The 19,064-nt window shown below is 35.7% G+C and overlaps 2 protein-coding genes across 6 annotated transcripts in view; one reads left to right on the forward strand and one right to left on the reverse strand.

The window, feature by feature from the left end:
- Positions 1-5,057, forward strand: part of ZC2HC1A (zinc finger C2HC-type containing 1A) — a 50,148-nt gene extending 45,091 nt beyond the window's left edge. For both annotated transcript variants that reach the window (XM_061123535.1, XM_061123534.1), the window contains one exon: positions 2,994-5,057. In XM_061123535.1, coding sequence (XP_060979518.1) covers positions 2,994-3,159 — 166 coding nt within the window. In that variant the 3' untranslated portion in view covers positions 3,160-5,057. The remainder of the gene's footprint in view (positions 1-2,993) is intronic.
- Positions 5,058-17,853: 12,796 nt separating this feature from the next.
- The window catches only part of IL7 (interleukin 7), a 52,824-nt gene continuing 51,613 nt past the window's right edge, over positions 17,854-19,064 (reverse strand). For all 4 annotated transcript variants that reach the window (XM_061123538.1, XM_061123537.1, XM_061123536.1 and 1 more), the window contains one exon: positions 17,854-18,888. In XM_061123538.1, the coding sequence (XP_060979521.1) occupies positions 18,769-18,888 (120 nt within the window). In that variant the 3' untranslated portion in view covers positions 17,854-18,768. The remainder of the gene's footprint in view (positions 18,889-19,064) is intronic.

Below are 19,064 nucleotides of genomic sequence, written 5' to 3' on the forward strand. Positions count from 1 at the left end.
AACTTCGTTGTAGTAGCCAAAGTACAGGAGAATAGAAGAGTAGTTACATGATTCTTGTTGTCTGAAACAGAAAAATAAATCACTTTTTCTGAGAAAGTACAACTAGTCCTGAGACCTTAAAAGTTCTGCAGTGATTTCTCATACAGAAGCACTGTGTAATTTAGTGGTTAACTTATTAATTAACATCCTACTGAATCCATACTAAATAGGGCAATGGATTTCATAGGGTTTTTTTTTTTTTTTTAAGAAGCCTATAGTTCACGCCTATAACATGACTATACTGTGATACACCGAAACCAGTTGTGATGTGGTTGTGTTATATGAAAGTATATATATTGTCTACTTTTGTTATAAGTATGTAACATATACAGACATTCATTATTCATATTTAATCTGGGGATAGATCTTTAAGTATCTAAGATGCTAGCTCTCCCTCTTGGTTTTGCCCACTAGAGGAAGCATCTGTGGAGATTTCCAAAACCAAACATGTGGAGGTCTCTCCCAGATGGAGAGTGGGGTCTGGCCGTCTGCCATTTAGAAAGTTTTAAGGGTGATGCTTATGCTTAAGATGAGAACCATAGAGGAATTGATAAGTTGCTGTCTTTTCAGCTAGATTGTTTAATAAGTATTGTTTGTCTCACCTGAGGCTTTGATACATATTTTTGATTCGTATAAGGAAGTGAGCTTCTGTTTCTTAGAGTCCTGAATTGTGGCTGTACTGTGTTCTCTGTGTGTGGAACCATGCGCTTTGAATCAGTGCTGAGTTTAAGATTAACATTCTGCTATAAAATGGAAAACCTAATAAATACATATGCTTGAGTAAATGAGTAATTTTATCTTTCCAAAGAGGTAGACAGAGTGTTAACAGGCAGGAGCAAAAGTCACATTGAAAAATGTCTGGGATATTCTTTTTTTTTTTTTTTTTTCTTTTCAGACCTTTTTATCTGATAGGAAGCCCTGAGCTTTACTTACCTGAGTTAAACTCAACCTCCATCCTGGACAAAAATACTTATAACTGAAACAGAAGGAGAATTCTCGGAGATTTATTTTTCTGGAAGTCTGATAGATTACATTTCCTGGACAACCCCTTCCAAATAGAACACCTAGAAATACTGGATAAAAGGGAGATATATGTATTTCTGAATGTATAGCTTAGCTTTCAGAAAAGAAAGGAAATTTCTAAAGAAAAAAAATACGAAGAAAGTTAGAGATCAATTTGGTGAATTAACTGTGACACTGCAGCTACTTTTGAGGTTTTCAGTGTCTTCACTACAGAGAGACTTGGGTTTTAAGGTAATTTGGGGAGAGAGGAATTGACTTCTGGGACTTGTACAAGATAGTGTTAAAAACAACTTGTCCTCACCCTTCCCACCATGCCTCTTGCTCTAAGCCAGGATTCTTGAGAGGTTCAGCAAAGATTCTTCTTAGACTCAGCCAGAGACACTTAGGAGACTGTATATTACATTCGTCACTGGGACTGTTTTCAGAAATAGGAGGTGACAGCAGGGCAGCGTCAGGTGTTTTCTCTTTCATGGGAGGCTTTGCAGCATTCCTGAAGCTTGTCTTCTTCAGCTATCCAACTGACAGCTTAGGTAGAAGAGAATAAGATCTCATAGGTGGGTATAGGGTCAGTTTAAGAAGTCCTTTTTCCCAAAGGAAATCGGCGTCTCAATAACAGTTTCATAGACATAGCTTCCTGGTTATCCTGAGGGATATGTCCGGTTTCAGTGAACTGCTTGCAAACCCTGTTGCCTAGAAACATAGCTGGCATTTCACCTCTGCTGGGTTTTCATTAAACAGAGCTGAGAAGTTATCCCAAGGTCAAATGTGTCCATAGAAGAGGAGAAACGTTGTGTTAACCCTTCTCTCACAGTATTCAGAGAGTTATCTCTTGAATGAAAGCTGGACTAGGGAAAAAAAAAAAAACAATCAGGAATAAGAGATTCCAAGGATACTTGTCTGTGCTAGCCATGGCTCGGAGGGATGTGAATTCCCACTGATAATTCATAACTATAGGTGGGCCTTCATATGAGTTTAAGGTTTGAAAGTAAAACATCTGCATATTCTAATAAATTCTTAACTGAAAAAATAACTTGGATACTCTTGGTTTAAGAGCTTCCTCAGAGCTTAGAAAAGCAAAAGCAGAAAGAGCCAATTGAAATGCTGTTAAGCCAGGCCTCCTGATTCTCACAGGTGAATGCACATGAGCTTGCAATTCTGAACTACAAAACATATTTCAAGCCATACAGGGAAACAGGGAATCAGTCATGAGTGACAACAGAAAACAAACACATATGCCCAAGACTTAAGATACTGAAATTCTTCAGACATTACTTATAAAATAAGTCAGTTTGAAGTATATAAAGGAATAAGACAGGGAATTGAAGTCATCAACAGTGACAGTATAATGTCACAGAAAGATTAGAGATCTTTATAGAAGAACCAAACAACTCAATACAAGAGGGAAAAAGTTCAGTTCAATTCAATCGCTCATTTGTATCCAACTCTTTGCGACCCCATTCACTGCAACTCACCAGACTTCCCTGTCCTTCAGTTTCTCCTGGAGTTTGCTCAAACTCATGTCCATTGAGTTGGTGATGCCATCCAAACATCTCATCCTCTTTTGCCCCTTTCTCTTTCTGCCCTCAGTCTTTCCCAGCATCGGGGTCTTTTCCAGTGAGTCAACTCTTCTTATCAGGTGGCCAAAGTATTGGAACTTTAGCATCAGTCCTTCAAATGAATATTTAGGGTTGATTTCCTTTAGGGTTGACTAGTTTGATCTCCTTGCTGCCCAAGGGACTCTCAATAGGCTTCTCTAGCACCACAGTTCGAAAGCATCAGTTCTTTGGCATCAGTTCTTTTAGAGCATTAATGATGAGATTAAGAACCTTTTAGTTATACTTAATAATACTATTTTCTGTTTCCCAAGGGCTACAGATTGAAAATTACTGTCATGAACTTTGTGTTTCTACTTTCTCTCTGTACCTCTCCAGGCCAGATGGAGACTACATTTCTTCATTTAATGGTGGAAACACTAAAGGCGTTGAAGGAAATTCAGCGGGACACTTACCAAAATTCTGCCATGAATGTGGGACTAAATACCCTGTAGAATGGGCAAAGTTCTGCTGTGAATGTGGTGTTCGAAGAATGGTTCTGTGAACAGAATCCAAAAAAAGAAAAAGCTTAGTCCTGAATATTATGATTATTGCTGCTTGGACGTCTGGAGCACTTCCTCTAGTGATTTCGTGCTAAAATTACTCAAAATACTTTTTTTCAACAGTTTTTGGAGCATAATTCTTTGGCCGTGTAATGTGCGTGTATATATGTGTGTGTACATATACTGTATATAATAAATACCTGGTAACCTAAGCTGTGCCATTCAAGGACATACCTACTTATCAATCAGAAAATAACTTTAAGTGGAATCATTTAACTTAGGTGTTCCTTTTCTGTTGTTAAAGTACATTAAGTATACTTCCACAAACAATCCAGCATTAGTGCTTAGTGCTCTAAGCTTTCAGATGATCATTACTTTGAGCAGAACATAAGAATAAACATTTTTTATTATTGACCTATTTTCAGATAGTATCATTGTAGGATGGAATGCTTGAACTTTTGAAACTGAGAGAATATTTTAGTTACAATTAGTTGTGTCGTTTTCCTGTAGAGCTCTTTAATAATTTATAAATATTTTTTAAAAAGAGAGGGAAAAACCCCTATTGCCTATGTTGCTCTTTACTCAGTGTATTAATTCTACAGAAATTTTTACTCAATTCTTTAAAACGTAATTAAGCAGTTCCCTTTTCAGAGACACAAAGCTGAAAATACATATGTTTCTTTTTCTAGTTATAACTGAATGATTTTTTTTTTTGCTCAGTGTGTATTAGTTGAAGATACATTCTTTCTACTTCTAATTGTCTTCAGGTTTCACTTTTGTCCTTTTTTCCCATTATCTCATGTCTGAAGAGTAGTTTGCTACTTCATTTTTGCAGAGTTTGCAAGTTAATTATTTAATAGAAGATGCACAAAGTTCCTTGCAAAATCTTGCATTTATATCTATGTATTTGAATTTAGAAGAAATTAATGGATTTTAAGATAGATCATCTCACCTAATAAACAATTAACTTCAATAATTAATCGTTAGTGCAGGGCATGAAGGTAAAGAGGATTGAATTTTAATCACTCGAAGTATAGTTATATGTATTTATGGGTAGGTTAAGAGAATGTTAATATTTAATTTTCCCTACTCATGTTTTTCTTCCAGTGTTTAGTGCTGAAGCACCATTTACTTCACAATAAAAAGCCTCTGAAAATGCATTGCTTAATGGATAGCTGCTTTATTATGTGATTAAACATTCACAAAAATGTAATTATACTTTCACCTTTATTTTGACTAAAATACAGCTTTTAATCATTGTCACTTTCAGTGTAACATTGTATTTAGTAGTAAATGCCTTTGGTTGCTTGTGCAGCCAAATTCAGTAATTCAGTAGTTATTTCTGTTGAATCAAACCTAACAAACCTTGATCTTATTATAAAGGTACAAGCAAATCATTTATAGGCAATTTCTAACTTCTTGTTTATGATTCTGATCAACTGTGAGGATCAGGGTAGAAATTTGTGACTTACAGCTTTCTCTGAAATTCATTTATACTTAACTTTATAATTTTATTCATTAGTTGTTTTGTTTTGTTTGTGTTTTTCAGTTGGGCAGAGGATAACTTAGTGGTAATGGAAATTTAGGACTTACCTTATAGTTCCTTTCCTGACTGTCAGTAATTTTTTTTCTGGTTGCCTTTATTTAGTCATATTGGCCAAAAGGAATGGTCAGAGGTCAAAAAAACTATACTACAGCTTATTCCATCAACTAGAATAAGCTCTAATAAATTTAGGAGAATAATGTACATATTAGAGTTCCATTTCAATTGTTTATGTTCTTCTGTTCTAATTATTAGAAACCATATAAAGAAAGAACTTTAAACTCTTACTTTATCTAGAATTGAGCACTATGTTCTTCCAAGTATGTTTTTAAAGATCACATAAAAAAAAAAAAGAAAGATCACATAATTTTTGTCTGCCCAAGGAAGGGATAGGTAAATGATCTTAAACAAAGTGGCATATGTTTGTTTCTCACTGAATTTTACTGTAGCAAGTAAATGTTATAATGTACTATATGGAAATGAGTTGGTAAGAAATCATCTAATTCCAAAACCCAGAGATTGTTATAAACAGTAAGTAGGTGAAATATATTAATGAATTATGAAACATATCGATTCAGTGTATTTAAATGCATTTTTATATTACTTGCATATATTATTTTCATGTTGATTTGTTGTGCAATAGTTCAGTTTTTAAGAAATTTTCCTAGATATATGCATCATTTATTTTATTTTTATTTATTTTCACAAGTATTTTCCAGTGTGGTAGAATGAAAAGATTATTTAAACTTAAAACTGTAAAAATTGCTTATATAATATTCTGAAAGTTATTAGCTTGGAAAAGTAAGAGTAGTATGGCTGCTGTTGTCTCTTGTTCACTCTGTTTTTTTAAATTACAAACAATGTCTTCATTTTTGAACCTATTCAATAAAGACATGAAGCAAAAAAATGCCAATTGGTTTTCATTGATGTAGTATCTTTTTTCCAGACACAGGTAGAAAGACAGGAATCTACTGAAATAATAAGAATATATTCAGAGTCAAAATACAGACTTTTTAAATGAGAAAAGAGTTTGCACTGGCAGTTTTTTTATGTGCTGTCAGCTTTTTTTTTTTGCTGTTAGCTTTTAAGAGGAGTTACTACTGTTTTATTTTGAAGTGTTTTATAACTTCAAAGCATTATAAATCTGTTTCTTCACAAGATTTTTAAGGCATAGAAATTCTCTTTTTAGGCAATAAAATTTAGCAGTTGAGAACATTAGAGAAATGAGGTTAATAAGGAAACACTATGAGCATTTCTAATTAGGTAATATATAGTTCAGTGGCAAAAAGTATTTGTGATGAATACTTAATTAGATATCATATTTAAAGCTTTAAACTATAGCTGCCTGTAGTGAAAATATTAGACATGTTTAATTTGTACTCAATTTTCCTTAGGCTCGAGGTGGATACTTTATACCATGAGTAGAAGTTCAGGGAATGGAAAATAATGGAATACATACATAGCTACAGAAAGTCAGCAGGACTCATATGTCTTTATTAGCGTTGCACATATATGTATTTTATACGTTAAGTGTATTTTTAGTTTTAAGATGGTTAAGTGTATTTTTAGTACTAAAAATAGATTGATTTGTCCAACTGATTGTTCTGTTGAATATAGTAATGGAGAATCATTGAAACAAAGTTTATAATAGCCATATTCATTTTTATTTTCATTTAGAAAAATTTTAGTTAAATATTGTCACAGTATTTCTATACAACTTTTCTTTTATGTGTGAATTATGTTTTTGCCACTAGAGGGTGCTTTTGGATAATTTAAGATTGCTATCCTCTAGTAATGGCCTCTCAGGAATAAGGTGCCGAGAAATATTGAAGGCCGGAGAAGAAGGGGATGACAGAGAATGAGATGGTTGGATGGCATCACCAACTCAGTGGACATGAGTTTGAGGAAACTCCAGGATTTGGTGAAGGACGGGGAAGTCAGGTGTGATGCTGTCCTTGGGATCACAGAGAGTCAGACAGACTTAGCGACTGAATGACAAGAATATCAGTAATAAGTATTTTTTTTTATTACATGAAATGACAGAAATTTATAAGATGTAGTTTTTTGTTATATATTTTGCTCTGATTTTAATAGCCCATGTGTTTTTTGTTTGTTTTTAAGAAACATAGTTTAGCTCCTTTGGGGCGCCAGCCAGGTGATATCTGATTAAAAAATCTTTCATATTAACACCTCACATAATTTTGTTAGCAAAAATTATGCTTCTCAAGCGTATTACTCATGCACATTACCATATAATTCTTATGCTGTTACTTTAGCATTTCATCTTAGGACAGGAAAGCTTAAAGTTATAATCTTTAAGGTGTTTTTATTTCCTTTGATCAGCTAACCTTATCTAATGAATGCAAGTGAGATCAATTTATATAGGAGCTAAATAAATGCTTAGACCAAATATTAGCTAAAACTTTATAAACATTTTAAAGGATTTTTTTTTGTTCTTCATTCTATGAAATGCTGGGAATCAAGAGTTATACGTAAGGTGTGATTTAGTCCCTGTCCTATAGTTGATCATTTATTTGGAGAAGTCATTATATAAACATACAGTTTAGGACAAAACAAAGGATTTTTAATTGAAGTATAGTTGACTTACAACATTGTGAAAGACTTTAACAAAACTTAATTGTAAAAATACCAACAAAATGCTTTGTAAGTGTTGAAACTTCTTATCACAGGTCATACACTTCACCATTTCCTATTTTTTTTTCTCCTTACCTTGTCCCAGTGCTTAGGAGAAAACTTGCTGGAATATAAAGAGCTGCAGTACCTTTTAGTGGGTAGAAGTGGTAAAGAGGATATGTGTATGATGAGTGTGCACGCTAAGTCATTTCAGTTGTGTCTGACTGTGACCCCCTTGTAGCCTGCCAGGCTTCTCTGTCCATGGGATCATCCCGATAAGAATACTGGAGTGGGTTGCCGTTTCCTCCTCCAGGGGACCTTGATCCAGGGATCGAAGCTGAGTCTCTTATGTCTCCTGCATTGGCAGGCAGCTTCTTTACCACTAGTGCCGCCTGGGAAGCCCTATGTGTATGGTTGTTGTTCAGTTGCTCAGTGATGTCTGACTCTTTGCGACCCCATGGACTGTAGCATGCCAGGCTTCCCTGTCCTTCACCATCTCCCAGAGCTTGCTCAAACTTATGTCCATTGAGTCAGTGATGCCATCCAGCCATCTAGTCCTCTGTCATCCCCTTCTCCTGCCTTCAATCTTTCCCAGCATCAGGATCTTTTCTAATGAGTCAGCTCTTCGCATCAGGTGGCCAAAGTATTGGTGCTTCAGCATCAGTCCTAATGAATATGTGTATGGTGGGGTCTATAAAATGGGAGCTGTCAGAGCTGTGAAAAGTGAACTGCTTGGATTGTCCTGAGGACAGAGGACAAATCATCACTGAGTAAAAGTTACTGACAATTGCAGCTGTTCAATCTTATCTCACAGAACTCTTCACTTTCACTGTCCTTTTTTTTTTTTTTCACCACTCTACTCAAAGCCTCTGTTTCTATGCCTGTTTTGAATTCGCAACTATGGATAGGAGGCTGCCAGTAGTGGTGAGTATACTTGACAATGAAATACTGATTTTCATTCATTGAATCACCAGTCTTAAAATCTTAAATTATAATACACTTGAAGACTGCCTGGGGCATTAAGATGAATGCCCTTACCCACTGATGGTGGAGATATAAATTTATGATACTTTTTGAAGAGGTTGACTAAATTTTCTTTAAAAGCCTTTAAAATACACATGCCTCATAATCCAATAATTTTATTCCTAAAATGTGTTTCTTCTTGAAGTAATCTGAAGAAAAATATTTATGCAGAACACATTTAATAGTACTATTATTTGTAGTGATAAAAATTAATTTTGTAAGTTAATAAAGCATTTTTCAAATAATTTTTAAGGGCATGGTGAGGTTATGTTTTGTTATTAGAACAAAAAGCTAGCCTAAAATAGTGAATGTGTGTAAAATACAATTCCAGTTGTATAGAAGATGAGACAGATAAAAAGGCTTTCAAAGTGTTTATATTCCTCTTTATATCATGTTTATTTCTACTCTTAAGTAGTTATGATGTTACATATTCTTTATATTTTTGTATTACCAGTTTTTAAATGAATATATAATACTTTAATACTTTTTAATCTTTAAAAAATGAAGAGGTTTATGTTTTTCAGAACCACTCACATTTGATGATAATTTATGGACAATCACTACCTCCTCTTTGTTTTCTGATATTCACAAATGTAGTTGATAGCCCTATATTAATAGTAAGTATTAATAATATATTTAAGCTAGTTTCTGTGATACTTTTGTTAAAAGTGGTTTCTGTCAAAAATTTCTCTGTGTAATTTTAATAAGATAATTTTTCTTGAATTTTATTGAATACTCATATTCTGATATAGCCCTCCCTCAACTGTTTTACCACCTATGATTTGAAGAATTTTGACAAATATGAGAAATGCAAGTGAATTTTTGATTTATAGAGCTAAAACAAGAATTAAACTTGTTCTAAATGTTTTAGAGTTTTTTTTTTCTTTCTGCTTTTGATTTTTGAGGGGCAACTATATATACGTTTACGTATTATACTGTAAAACTTTAAAGATTTTTCAAAGTTATCTTATTTCTCCCTCTTGTTATTTTATTCAAGAGGAATACTTTAAGAACCAAGAAGTTTCAATAATATATTTCCATTTTTGCTAATCTTCCCAAACTTAGGAGTCCTAATAAGGAAAAAAACTCATATGGACCACACAGGAAGCATCAGAAATTCTTCATTTTGAACACTAATTCTTCAAGGGTGATTTCCCTTTAAAAACTTGCTATTTAGTTAACTATTACAATTTGAAAATTTAAACCTAAAAGTTTGTTTTCCAATCTCTTACTATAGACAAAAGCAAAGCACTATTTGAATGAGCAACATTTGTTCTAGATCAGCTCTGTATTCTTGGTGAGGCTCTGTATTCTCACGGTCTTTGTTTTTGATGAACAGTGTTATGGTTCTCCCTCTGGTGTTACTAGAAAGATTGTTTGTCACTGATGCAGTTACCAGAAAGCTGTTATATGAGGAGGGGCTTATCACTTACTGCCTTAGATACTTTATTTAACTAAACTTTGAACAATATTAGAAGTTAAACTGCTTAAAACATATCTAGTAGTGAAAACTTGTCTTGATCTATTTTAAACCTGAGTTTTCTTACAATCTCTAAGGGTCATTTGTCATGTTTGTGGCTAGCATCTTTTGAAAACCCTGTTTGGTAAATTTTCTCTTTCAAAATCTTAGCCAGAATGTAGTTTTCCACCCTTTCTTGCAGCTACGAAGTAGATATGTAACCTTGGAACTATGGAACAGACTGCGATTCTGAAACAATGTGAGGAAGCAGACACTGTAGTATGCATCTGTTTTCTCTTGAGGATGGTGGTGAGACACTGGGCTTTGAAGGGAACTGTGACAGCGTCAAGAAGTGACACTCATTTTGCAAGATGCGACCTGTTACTCGTTGACTCTGAACCAGTGACTATGCCAAGGGAAAAAGCAGGAAGAACACACTGATTTATGTGAGAAGTCAAATGACATCAAATGAATTAAAGGTAATGGGTTATTAAAATATCAGTGTTGAATGATGCTTTTGCAAAGGTAACTGGGATTCCTTCTTACTTTTTATGTTTGTATACACAGTATCTGTGACAGCAGCCCTAGAGCCCAGAGCTTCCAATTTAAGTCCAAATACTAAATGATTTTAAGTTGTTTTACTTTTAATTTTAAAGTCACATGTCCCCATGGTGGCCCTTTAGCTGACTGTCTTCCAATGAAGTAGTCTTTCATTATATGGGCATTGTTTCTGGCTAAACAACTGCCTAACTTGATTAGCTGGCTCTTCCAGAGATTTCTGTGAATTATCCAGTAACTTTTAATAAATTCCTTTTTGCTTAAAGTAAGTAGGCTTGGATCTGTTATTTGAATTCAAAATGTTTTCAGTGGTAAAATTTAGTATGACTTTGTGCTTCCCCTTCACAATGCCAATACTGTTGAGAAAAGTGCTTAAAACCATGTTCTACAACAGGAAATCTTCAGTACATTGAGTTAAGACACCTTTCCTCATCCCACTCGTTGGTGTGAGATAATTACAAACTGAATTTTAAGAAATATACTTTAAGTTAATATAATTATATTCATCTGCCAGGCCCAATTTGAGGCTTATCAGTAATGTATGTAAAATCTTTGCCACAAATGTCTGACACTGAAGTTTTTATATAATTTTAGATATATGTACATGTTATATATTCCTCAAATATTTAGCTGCTATTGATGTGCCAGGCACTGATCTAGGGGCAGTGAACCAACCAGTCAAAAGCCCTTGCCCTTTTGAGGTTCACATTCTAGTGGATGAAGATTGACAATAAAGAAGATAAATCAATATATTTTACATTAGAGTATGATGAGTATTATGGAGAAGAAGTGGGGAAGAGGTGGTTAGAATGAGACTGGTTGGAGATTGGAATTGGGTCGCAGTTTTAAATAGGGATTGAGGGATGATGGCATGAGAAAGTGACATTTGAGCATACAACATACAGAGGGCTGAGCCCTTATTGGTTATTCTTTTTGTTTACTTTGTTGAAATTGTTTACTGGGTTTAAGTGCTCTGTGTTATGAGCATTTAATATCTTGAAGCATGTAAGTGGACAGCAGAGGAAAGAGATTTCATGCAGAAGATAAAAAAAGACAAAGGCTCTAAGGTAGGACCCCTGTAACTGTGGAATGGTGTGAGCCAAGAACAAAATATTAGAAACTTAAAGTTCCCAGATTGTTCATGCTGTGGAGGCCACTAAAATGGTTCTGATTTACTTACAGGAACAGGGAGTGATGTGATCTGGTTTAAACGTATAATCTGCATGTGTGTTCTTTGGCCCTGAATATGTATTCTGTGGGTTTTCCCCATGGCTCAGTGGGTAAAGAATCTACCTGCAGTGCAGGAGACACAGGCAGATGTGTGTTCGATCCCTGGGTTGGGAATATCCCCTGGAGAAGTGCATGGCAATCCACTCCAGTACTCTTGCCTGGAGAATCCCAAGGACAGAGGAGCCTGGTGGGCTATAGTCCATAGGGTTGCAAAGAATCAGACACGACTGAAACAACAGCATGCACACACAGCCCTTAAGTTAGTGAGAAATCAAAGGTAAAGTTGATACACATTCTACCCTAAAATGTCACATAAACTTATTTTTTACCTTTGCTTAACATTTGACTTTCAGGAAAGAATTACCTGATACAAGTTACAGTTGAAACAAACAGAAACTTTCCAACGCCACCTGAGTATAGCACAGAAGGAGCAGTTTCCTCATTTTGCAAGACTTCCCTACAGTTCTCTAATCTCTGTTCAATAAAGTTGAAGCCTGATTTCCTTATTGACTCAACTATTTTCTCCTACTCGGGGAGGCAAAGTTTAGTCATTAAGTTTCAGTGCAGTTCAGTCACTCAGTCATGTTAGACTCTTTGTGACCCCATGGACTGCAGCACGCCAGGCTTCCTTGTCCATCACCAACTCGCTGACCTCACTGAAACTCATGTCCATTGAGTTGGTGATGCCATCCAACCATCTCATTCTCTGTCGTCCCCTTCTCGCCCTGCCTTCAATCTTTCCTAGCATCAGGGTCCTTTCCAATGAGTCAGCTCTTTGCATCAGGTGGCCAAAGTATTGGAGTTTCAGCTTCAGCATCAGTCCCTCCAGTGAATGTTCAGGACTGATTTCCTTTAGGATAAACTAGTTGGATCTCCTTGCAGTCCAAGGGACTCTCAAGATTCTTCTCCAACACCACAGTTCAAAAGTATCAATTCTTTGGCGCTCAGCTTTCTTTATAGTCCAACTCTCACATCCATAAATGACTACTGAAAAAATCATAGCTTGACAAGATGAATCTTTGTTATCAAAGTAATGTCTCTTCTTTTTCATATGCTGTCTAGATTGATCATAGCTTTTCTTCCAAGGAGCAAGTGTCTTTTTAATTTCATGTCTGCAGTCACCATCTGCACTGATTTTGGAGCCCCCAAAAATAAAGTCTGTCACTGTTTCCATTTTTTCCTCATCTGTTTGCCATGAAGTGATGGGACTGGATACCATGATCTTAGTTTCTGAATGTTGAGTTTTAAGCCAACTTTTTCACTGTCCTCTTTCACTTTCACCAAGAGGCTCTTTAGTTCTTCTCTACTTTCTGCCATAATGGTGGTGTCATCTGCATATTTCTCCTGGCAATCTTGATTCCAGGTTGTGCTTCATCTAGCCTGGCATTTCTCATGATGTATTCTGCATTTAAGTTAAATAAGCAGGGTGACAATATGCAGCCTTGATGTACTGCTTTTCCTACTTAGAACCAGTCTGTTGTTCCATGTCCAGTTCTAACTGTTGCTTCCTGACCTGCATACAGATTTCTCAAGAGGCAGGTCAGGTGGTCTGGTATTCCCATCTCTTTAAGAGTTTTCCACAGTTTTTTGTGATCCACACAATCAAAGGTTTTTGTGTGATCAATAGAGCAGAAGTAGATGGTTTTCTGGAACTCTTTGGCTTTTTTAATGATCCAACAGATGTTGGCAATTTGATCTCTGGTTCCTCTGCCTTTTCTAAATCCAGCTTGAAATCTGGAAGTTCACGGTTCACGTAGTGTTGAAGTCTGGCTTGGAGAATTTTGAGCATTACTTTGCTAGTATGTGAGATGAGTGCAATTGTGTGGTAGTTTGAGCATTCTTTGGTATTGCCTTTCTTTGGGATTGGAATGAAAACTGACCTTTTCTAGTCCAGTGGCCACTGCTAAGTTTTCCAGATTTGCTGTCATATTGAGTGCAGCACTTTCACAGCATCATCTTTTAGGATTTGAAATAGCTCAACTGGAATTCCATCACCCCCACTAGCTTTGTTCGTAGTGATGCTTCCTAAGGCCCACTTGACTTCACATTCCAGGATGTCTGGCTCTAGATGAGTGATCACACCATCATGGTTATCTGACTCATGAAAACCTTTTTTGTATAGTTCTGTGTATTCTTGCCACCTCTTCTTAGTATATTCTGCTTCTGTCAGGTTCCTACCAGTTCTGTCCTTTATTGAGCCCATCTTTGCATGAAATGTTCCCTTGGTATCTTTAATTTTCTTGAAGAGATCTGTAGTCATTCCCATTCTATTGTTTTCCTCTATTTCTTTGCACTGATCACTGAGGAAGGCTTTTATCTCTCCTTGCTATTCTTTTGAATTCTGCATTCAAATGGGTATATCTTTCCTTTTATCTTTTGCCTTTTGTTTCTGTTCTTTTCTCAGCTATTTGTAAGGTCTCCTCTGACAACCATTTTGCCTTTTTGCATTTCTTTTTCTTGGGGATGATCTTGATCACTGCGTCCTATGCAATGTCATGAACCTCTGTCCATAGTTCTCCAGGCACTCTGTCTATCAGATCTGATCCCTTGACTCTGTTTGTCGCTTCCACTGTATAATCATAAGGGATTTGATTTAGGTCATACCTGGATGGTCTTGTCATTAAGTTTCCCTTCCTAATGTAGTGCCTGATATTCATAAACTTACCTTTCATTCTTATTTTCTCATTCATCAATGTAAAATCATCTCAATATAACCTTCAAGTATAATGGACAAGAGATCCTTCTAAGACACCATGAAAGGAAGGATGGAGGATTAATAAAAGATGCATGTGGATTAGAACTGGAACATCTTTAGGTCCTGAGGAAGCTGTCAGGGCTGGTCCCTCTGCCAGGCTGTATGCTTCTCTTACTCATCTGCATACTTCTCTAATTGTGTATCTTCTTCACTCGCTACCTGTTCCCCCATTCTTTAAATTTGCCAGTGCTCAACTTAATAAAACCTTAAAAACATTCTATTTCAGTCTTACTTTGGGTAAATTTATTTGAGATTATGGCTCAGATTTCTGGAACAGGGCACCTGAACTAGTTCATTTTCTCAAGCTGTGTGACATTTATCGCAGATTGTTAGTCTCTCATTAATTGTACTTCGGGCAGATGCCCTAGAGGGCCCCATTGGGTGGGTTGAGAGGCATGACCTCACACGGCTAAGAACACTTAGCAGAAGTCATGGCTGGTACAGACTTCCTTAAAGCAGGTGTGGATGTGTCAAGGAATGGCTGACATATTTAGAAAAAGTATTTGATTATAATAGCCTTCATTTAAAACATTTTTTTTAATTGGAGGATAATTGCTTTGTGTAGGTTTCTGTTGTGTAACAATGTGAATCAGTCATAAGTATGCATATGTCCCCTCCCTCTTAAGCCTCCTTCCCGACCCACCCCCGGCACACCCCCTCTAACCCATCAGAGAGCACCAGGCTGAGCTCCCTGCGTTATATAGTAACTTCCCACTAGCTAGCTATTTGACATATGAAGGTGAAAGTAAAAGTTTCTCAGTCGAGTCCAACCTTTGCGACCCCATGAACTATACAGTCCATGGAATTCTCCAGGCCAGAACACTTGAATAGGTATCCTTTCCCTTCAAGGGATCTTCCCTACCCAGGGATCGAACCCAGGTCTCCCACATTGCAGGTGGATACTTTACCAACTGAGCCACAAGGGAAGCCCAGCCACAAGGAAAGCCCACTTTACATATGTTAATGTATAAATTTCAATGCTGTTTTCCCAATCCGTCCCACCCTCTCCTTTCCCCTCTGTGTCCTCAAGTCCAGTCTCTACGTCTGCGACACTATTCCTGCCCTACGAATGGGTTCATCAGTACCATTTTTCTAGATTCCATATATATGCCTTAATACATGATACTTGTTTTTCTCTTTTGGACTTAACTTTACTCTGTGTAACAGGGTCTAGGTTTGTACACCTCAGTTCAACTGGCTCAAATTTGTTGCTTTTTATGACTGAGAAATATTCCATTGTATAGCCTTCAAAGTAGCAAATTTGAAAAACTGAAGTGAAATGTTTTATGTAGATATTTGTTAATAGCTATTAGTATTAATCTAGTGCAAAGATTCTAAGTGACAGTAGAGAGACAAACCTCTTGGAAATTTGTGTCCAAATTTTGTGATGATGGAAGTAGAGCAATAGATAGTTTACAAGAGCAAATACATTATACCTGTTTTTTTTTTATAATACCTCAAAAAGTAAAGCCTGATGGAATTTTAGCTACTGGGACTGTGCTGAAGGTAAATGAAGAATTTTAAAAAGTGAGATCTTAGAAATTTTTACCTTCATGGAAAACGTGATTTTTATTTACAGCTGATAGAATTTGGAAGAACTTCATAAGGAGTAAGACCATAATGACCGATAGCATGAAGATTTCACGGATAGAGTACCATAAAGACCATCCAAATTATAATAGAGGATGTGTGTTTCCACAGAAAAATTTACAGTAGATTTGATGAAATGTCCTTCTTAAACTGACTGTGAATGAAAGGATGGCTAAAAGAAAAGAAACACTTCTAGTTGTGATAGAACTATCTTAATCCTGAAAGGAATATCTCTTACTTCAGCAAATTCCTTTAAAGCTTGTTTTAAAAGACTCTTAACTGAGTCTCTTTGTATAAAGTAATATTCCTCCAAGTGTGCTAGGTTCGTGGTTTTTACATAAAAGTGTTCTGTAGTCAGTTTTGGAAATGCTATCTTGATGTTAAACTTTTTAAAAAACTTTATGAGTTTACAGAGCTTTTAATATATGAATTGTGAATCTCCAAGAGAAAATGATCTGATCTCAGAACTCAGGTTTGTTTCTTTTTTTTTTTTTTTTAGAATCTATAGAGGGTTTCTTGTGACAGTCTTTAAAAAGTGCTGATTTAAGGCATCCACATACATATCTGAAAGACAGTGTCCATTGAAATAGAACAAATCTAATTAGGGGATAGAAATAATAAAAAAATGTAGTATCCAAGATCATTACTAACCAACCTGCCGTGTCTTTACTTACCATGCTAGTAGCTAGGAAACAAGAGAAATACAATCATAAAAGCCTGGTGGTTTTTTCCATGAATTTGACACACTATGCTGAATAAGAATTTTGGGGTGTGAGTTTTCTCTACAATTCAATTCTATCATAAACAAATGATAAAAATGAAAGTCAGTAGTTAAAAAGGAGGAAAATTTTAATAATTTTTAATGAATTTTAAAATAATCACTCCTTATTTTGTCACAATCTCAACCCTGTTAGGAACATTATAGACAGCCTTCATGGAAACACTTTCAAGAACACGTTTAAAAGTGTTCCTTTTGAAGCTTAAAATGTCCTCTTCATAGCTGATGGTTTACCAACAGCACCCGTTCGTCAGGGTGGAGCTGTTCCACATAGTTGACCTGTTTTGTGGTGGATGGAAACAGCCTTCTTTGATAAGTCTGTCTGAAGGAAAAGCTTGGTGGAAAATCAGTTGCTCCCAAAAAGTGTTAGTAAACTCCCTTTTCTGGAATTAATAATAAAAACCAAAGAGAAAACCTAGTTGGCTCACTGCCTCATTACCGGGATAATCAGTGAATATATACAACTGTGTGTACAACTTGATACAGCCGTCTCCTCCAGTGAGGAGGAAACTCTGTGTGGGTTGGGGACCATGAGAAAGAGAAGCTGAGACACAGATGTGAACTGAGAGGAAGGTCTTACTGAGGATGGCACCTGAGCATTGTCTGTAGATTAAATAAGTCAGTCAGCTCTGAACCAGGTGATGATGAGACCACAGTGGCTATTTTAGAACACTTGGCCCGCCTAGAATAGTGTTTTCAGTTTCCTTCGTAAGTGAAGACTATTGGCAATTCTAAGCTTAGAAGGATTTGCCAATAGTCTTCACTTATAAAAATGGAAGATGCCTGCCTTATAAGCTAGTTTTCAGGCCCTGACAAAAACAGGCAGTAAAGTAGTATTCCTATTCTTACGTAGTTTGGGTCCCCAGTCTCATGTACATTCTTGATAGTTAAGAGATTAAAGACTATATTTCAATGGAAGTGAAAAATCAAATAGTGGTGCCATATTAAAAATCTTGGGCTTAAAAACTTCTTTTGGAGGACTTCCTTGGTGACCCAGGGGTTCGGACTCTGCACTTCCACCGCAGGGGGCCCAGCTTCAGTTCCTCATGGGGGAACTAAGATCCCATAAGCCACATAGCATGACCAAAAAAATCCTGTTGGGATTAATTAAATGAATCTGACAGTGTTAATACATAGGTCATTTATTATCAAAGGAGAAATGTTATCCAAAGTAAGCAATTGTAGTACTGTATGAAAATATTTTTATATACAGATATTGTGTCAAAATTAAATATACACATTCCATTAATTAAAAGGCCAACATATATTATTCTCTTAAAAATATACTTCCCAAATTGCAAACTCATGTAGACAAATTTTATTACACATAAATGACAAAAGTAACCCAGTGCTATGGTTTAGCATCCTTAGGACAGGTGACTTTCTGTTTTGTGAAACTATTCATTATTTTAATTTTAAAACATCTGTAATATCATTTATCAAAGGCACTGTGTTATACATTCATGTTTAATTACATCTCTTAATATCTTTCAATTACCTTGGACTCCTTGATGCTACTGCGTCTTTCATTCTCATGGGCCTTATCCATATCTCACTGTTAACTCTGAAACATTTCCAGCACAGACGAGAAAAGTTTCTACTCTCATTGCAGCATACTGATGCATAATGGGCATAAAACTATATATTTTGGTAATAATGAAATGTTAATTTTTAATCCTCATAACCTTTATATACTTCACAGAATTTATATATCTTCTGAAAATTTTAAACACATTTAAAAAGTATTATTGCAACTAATACCTTATATGGATTGTCTTAAAAAAAAAGGTTCAGAATTAATACCAATTAATATATGTCCTCATACATGTGAAATAGTTTTGTTGATTGCAGCATTTGGTTTCCATTGTTTAGGTCCATCTTCTGGAACTACAGTAAGGATTTCTCAGTTGCTGTAATCTGTTTTAACCAGGATGCATTCAGTAACTTCCAGGAGGCATTCTGCCCTCGAAAATCGCATGAGCAGATAGATTCTTGGAGGATACAAATAAAACTCAAGGTTTTATATTGCTACTCCATATTTTCAATGTTCTTTAATGCCCCTCAAAATTTTATTCCAACAAGTTTTTATCTTTTGTAGTAGTATCTTTAGGAAACACAGGTCATTCTGTTTTTTCTGTTCCTTTAAAGATTTATTCTCTTCCTAGAGAAATACATAAAAAAAGTTTTTAAGTGCACATTTTAATAAAAATACACATTGTAAAACATTCAGTCTTAGTTTCCACTATACTAGGTTATATTAAAAATTTGGTAATTAAAAAGAAGAATTTTGGGACTTCCCTGGTAGTCCCAGTGATTAAGACTTTGCCTTCTAATATA

Source organism: Dama dama, chromosome 21 (assembly GCF_033118175.1).
Source record: "Dama dama isolate Ldn47 chromosome 21, ASM3311817v1, whole genome shotgun sequence".
Taxonomy (NCBI): Eukaryota; Metazoa; Chordata; class Mammalia; order Artiodactyla; family Cervidae; genus Dama; species Dama dama.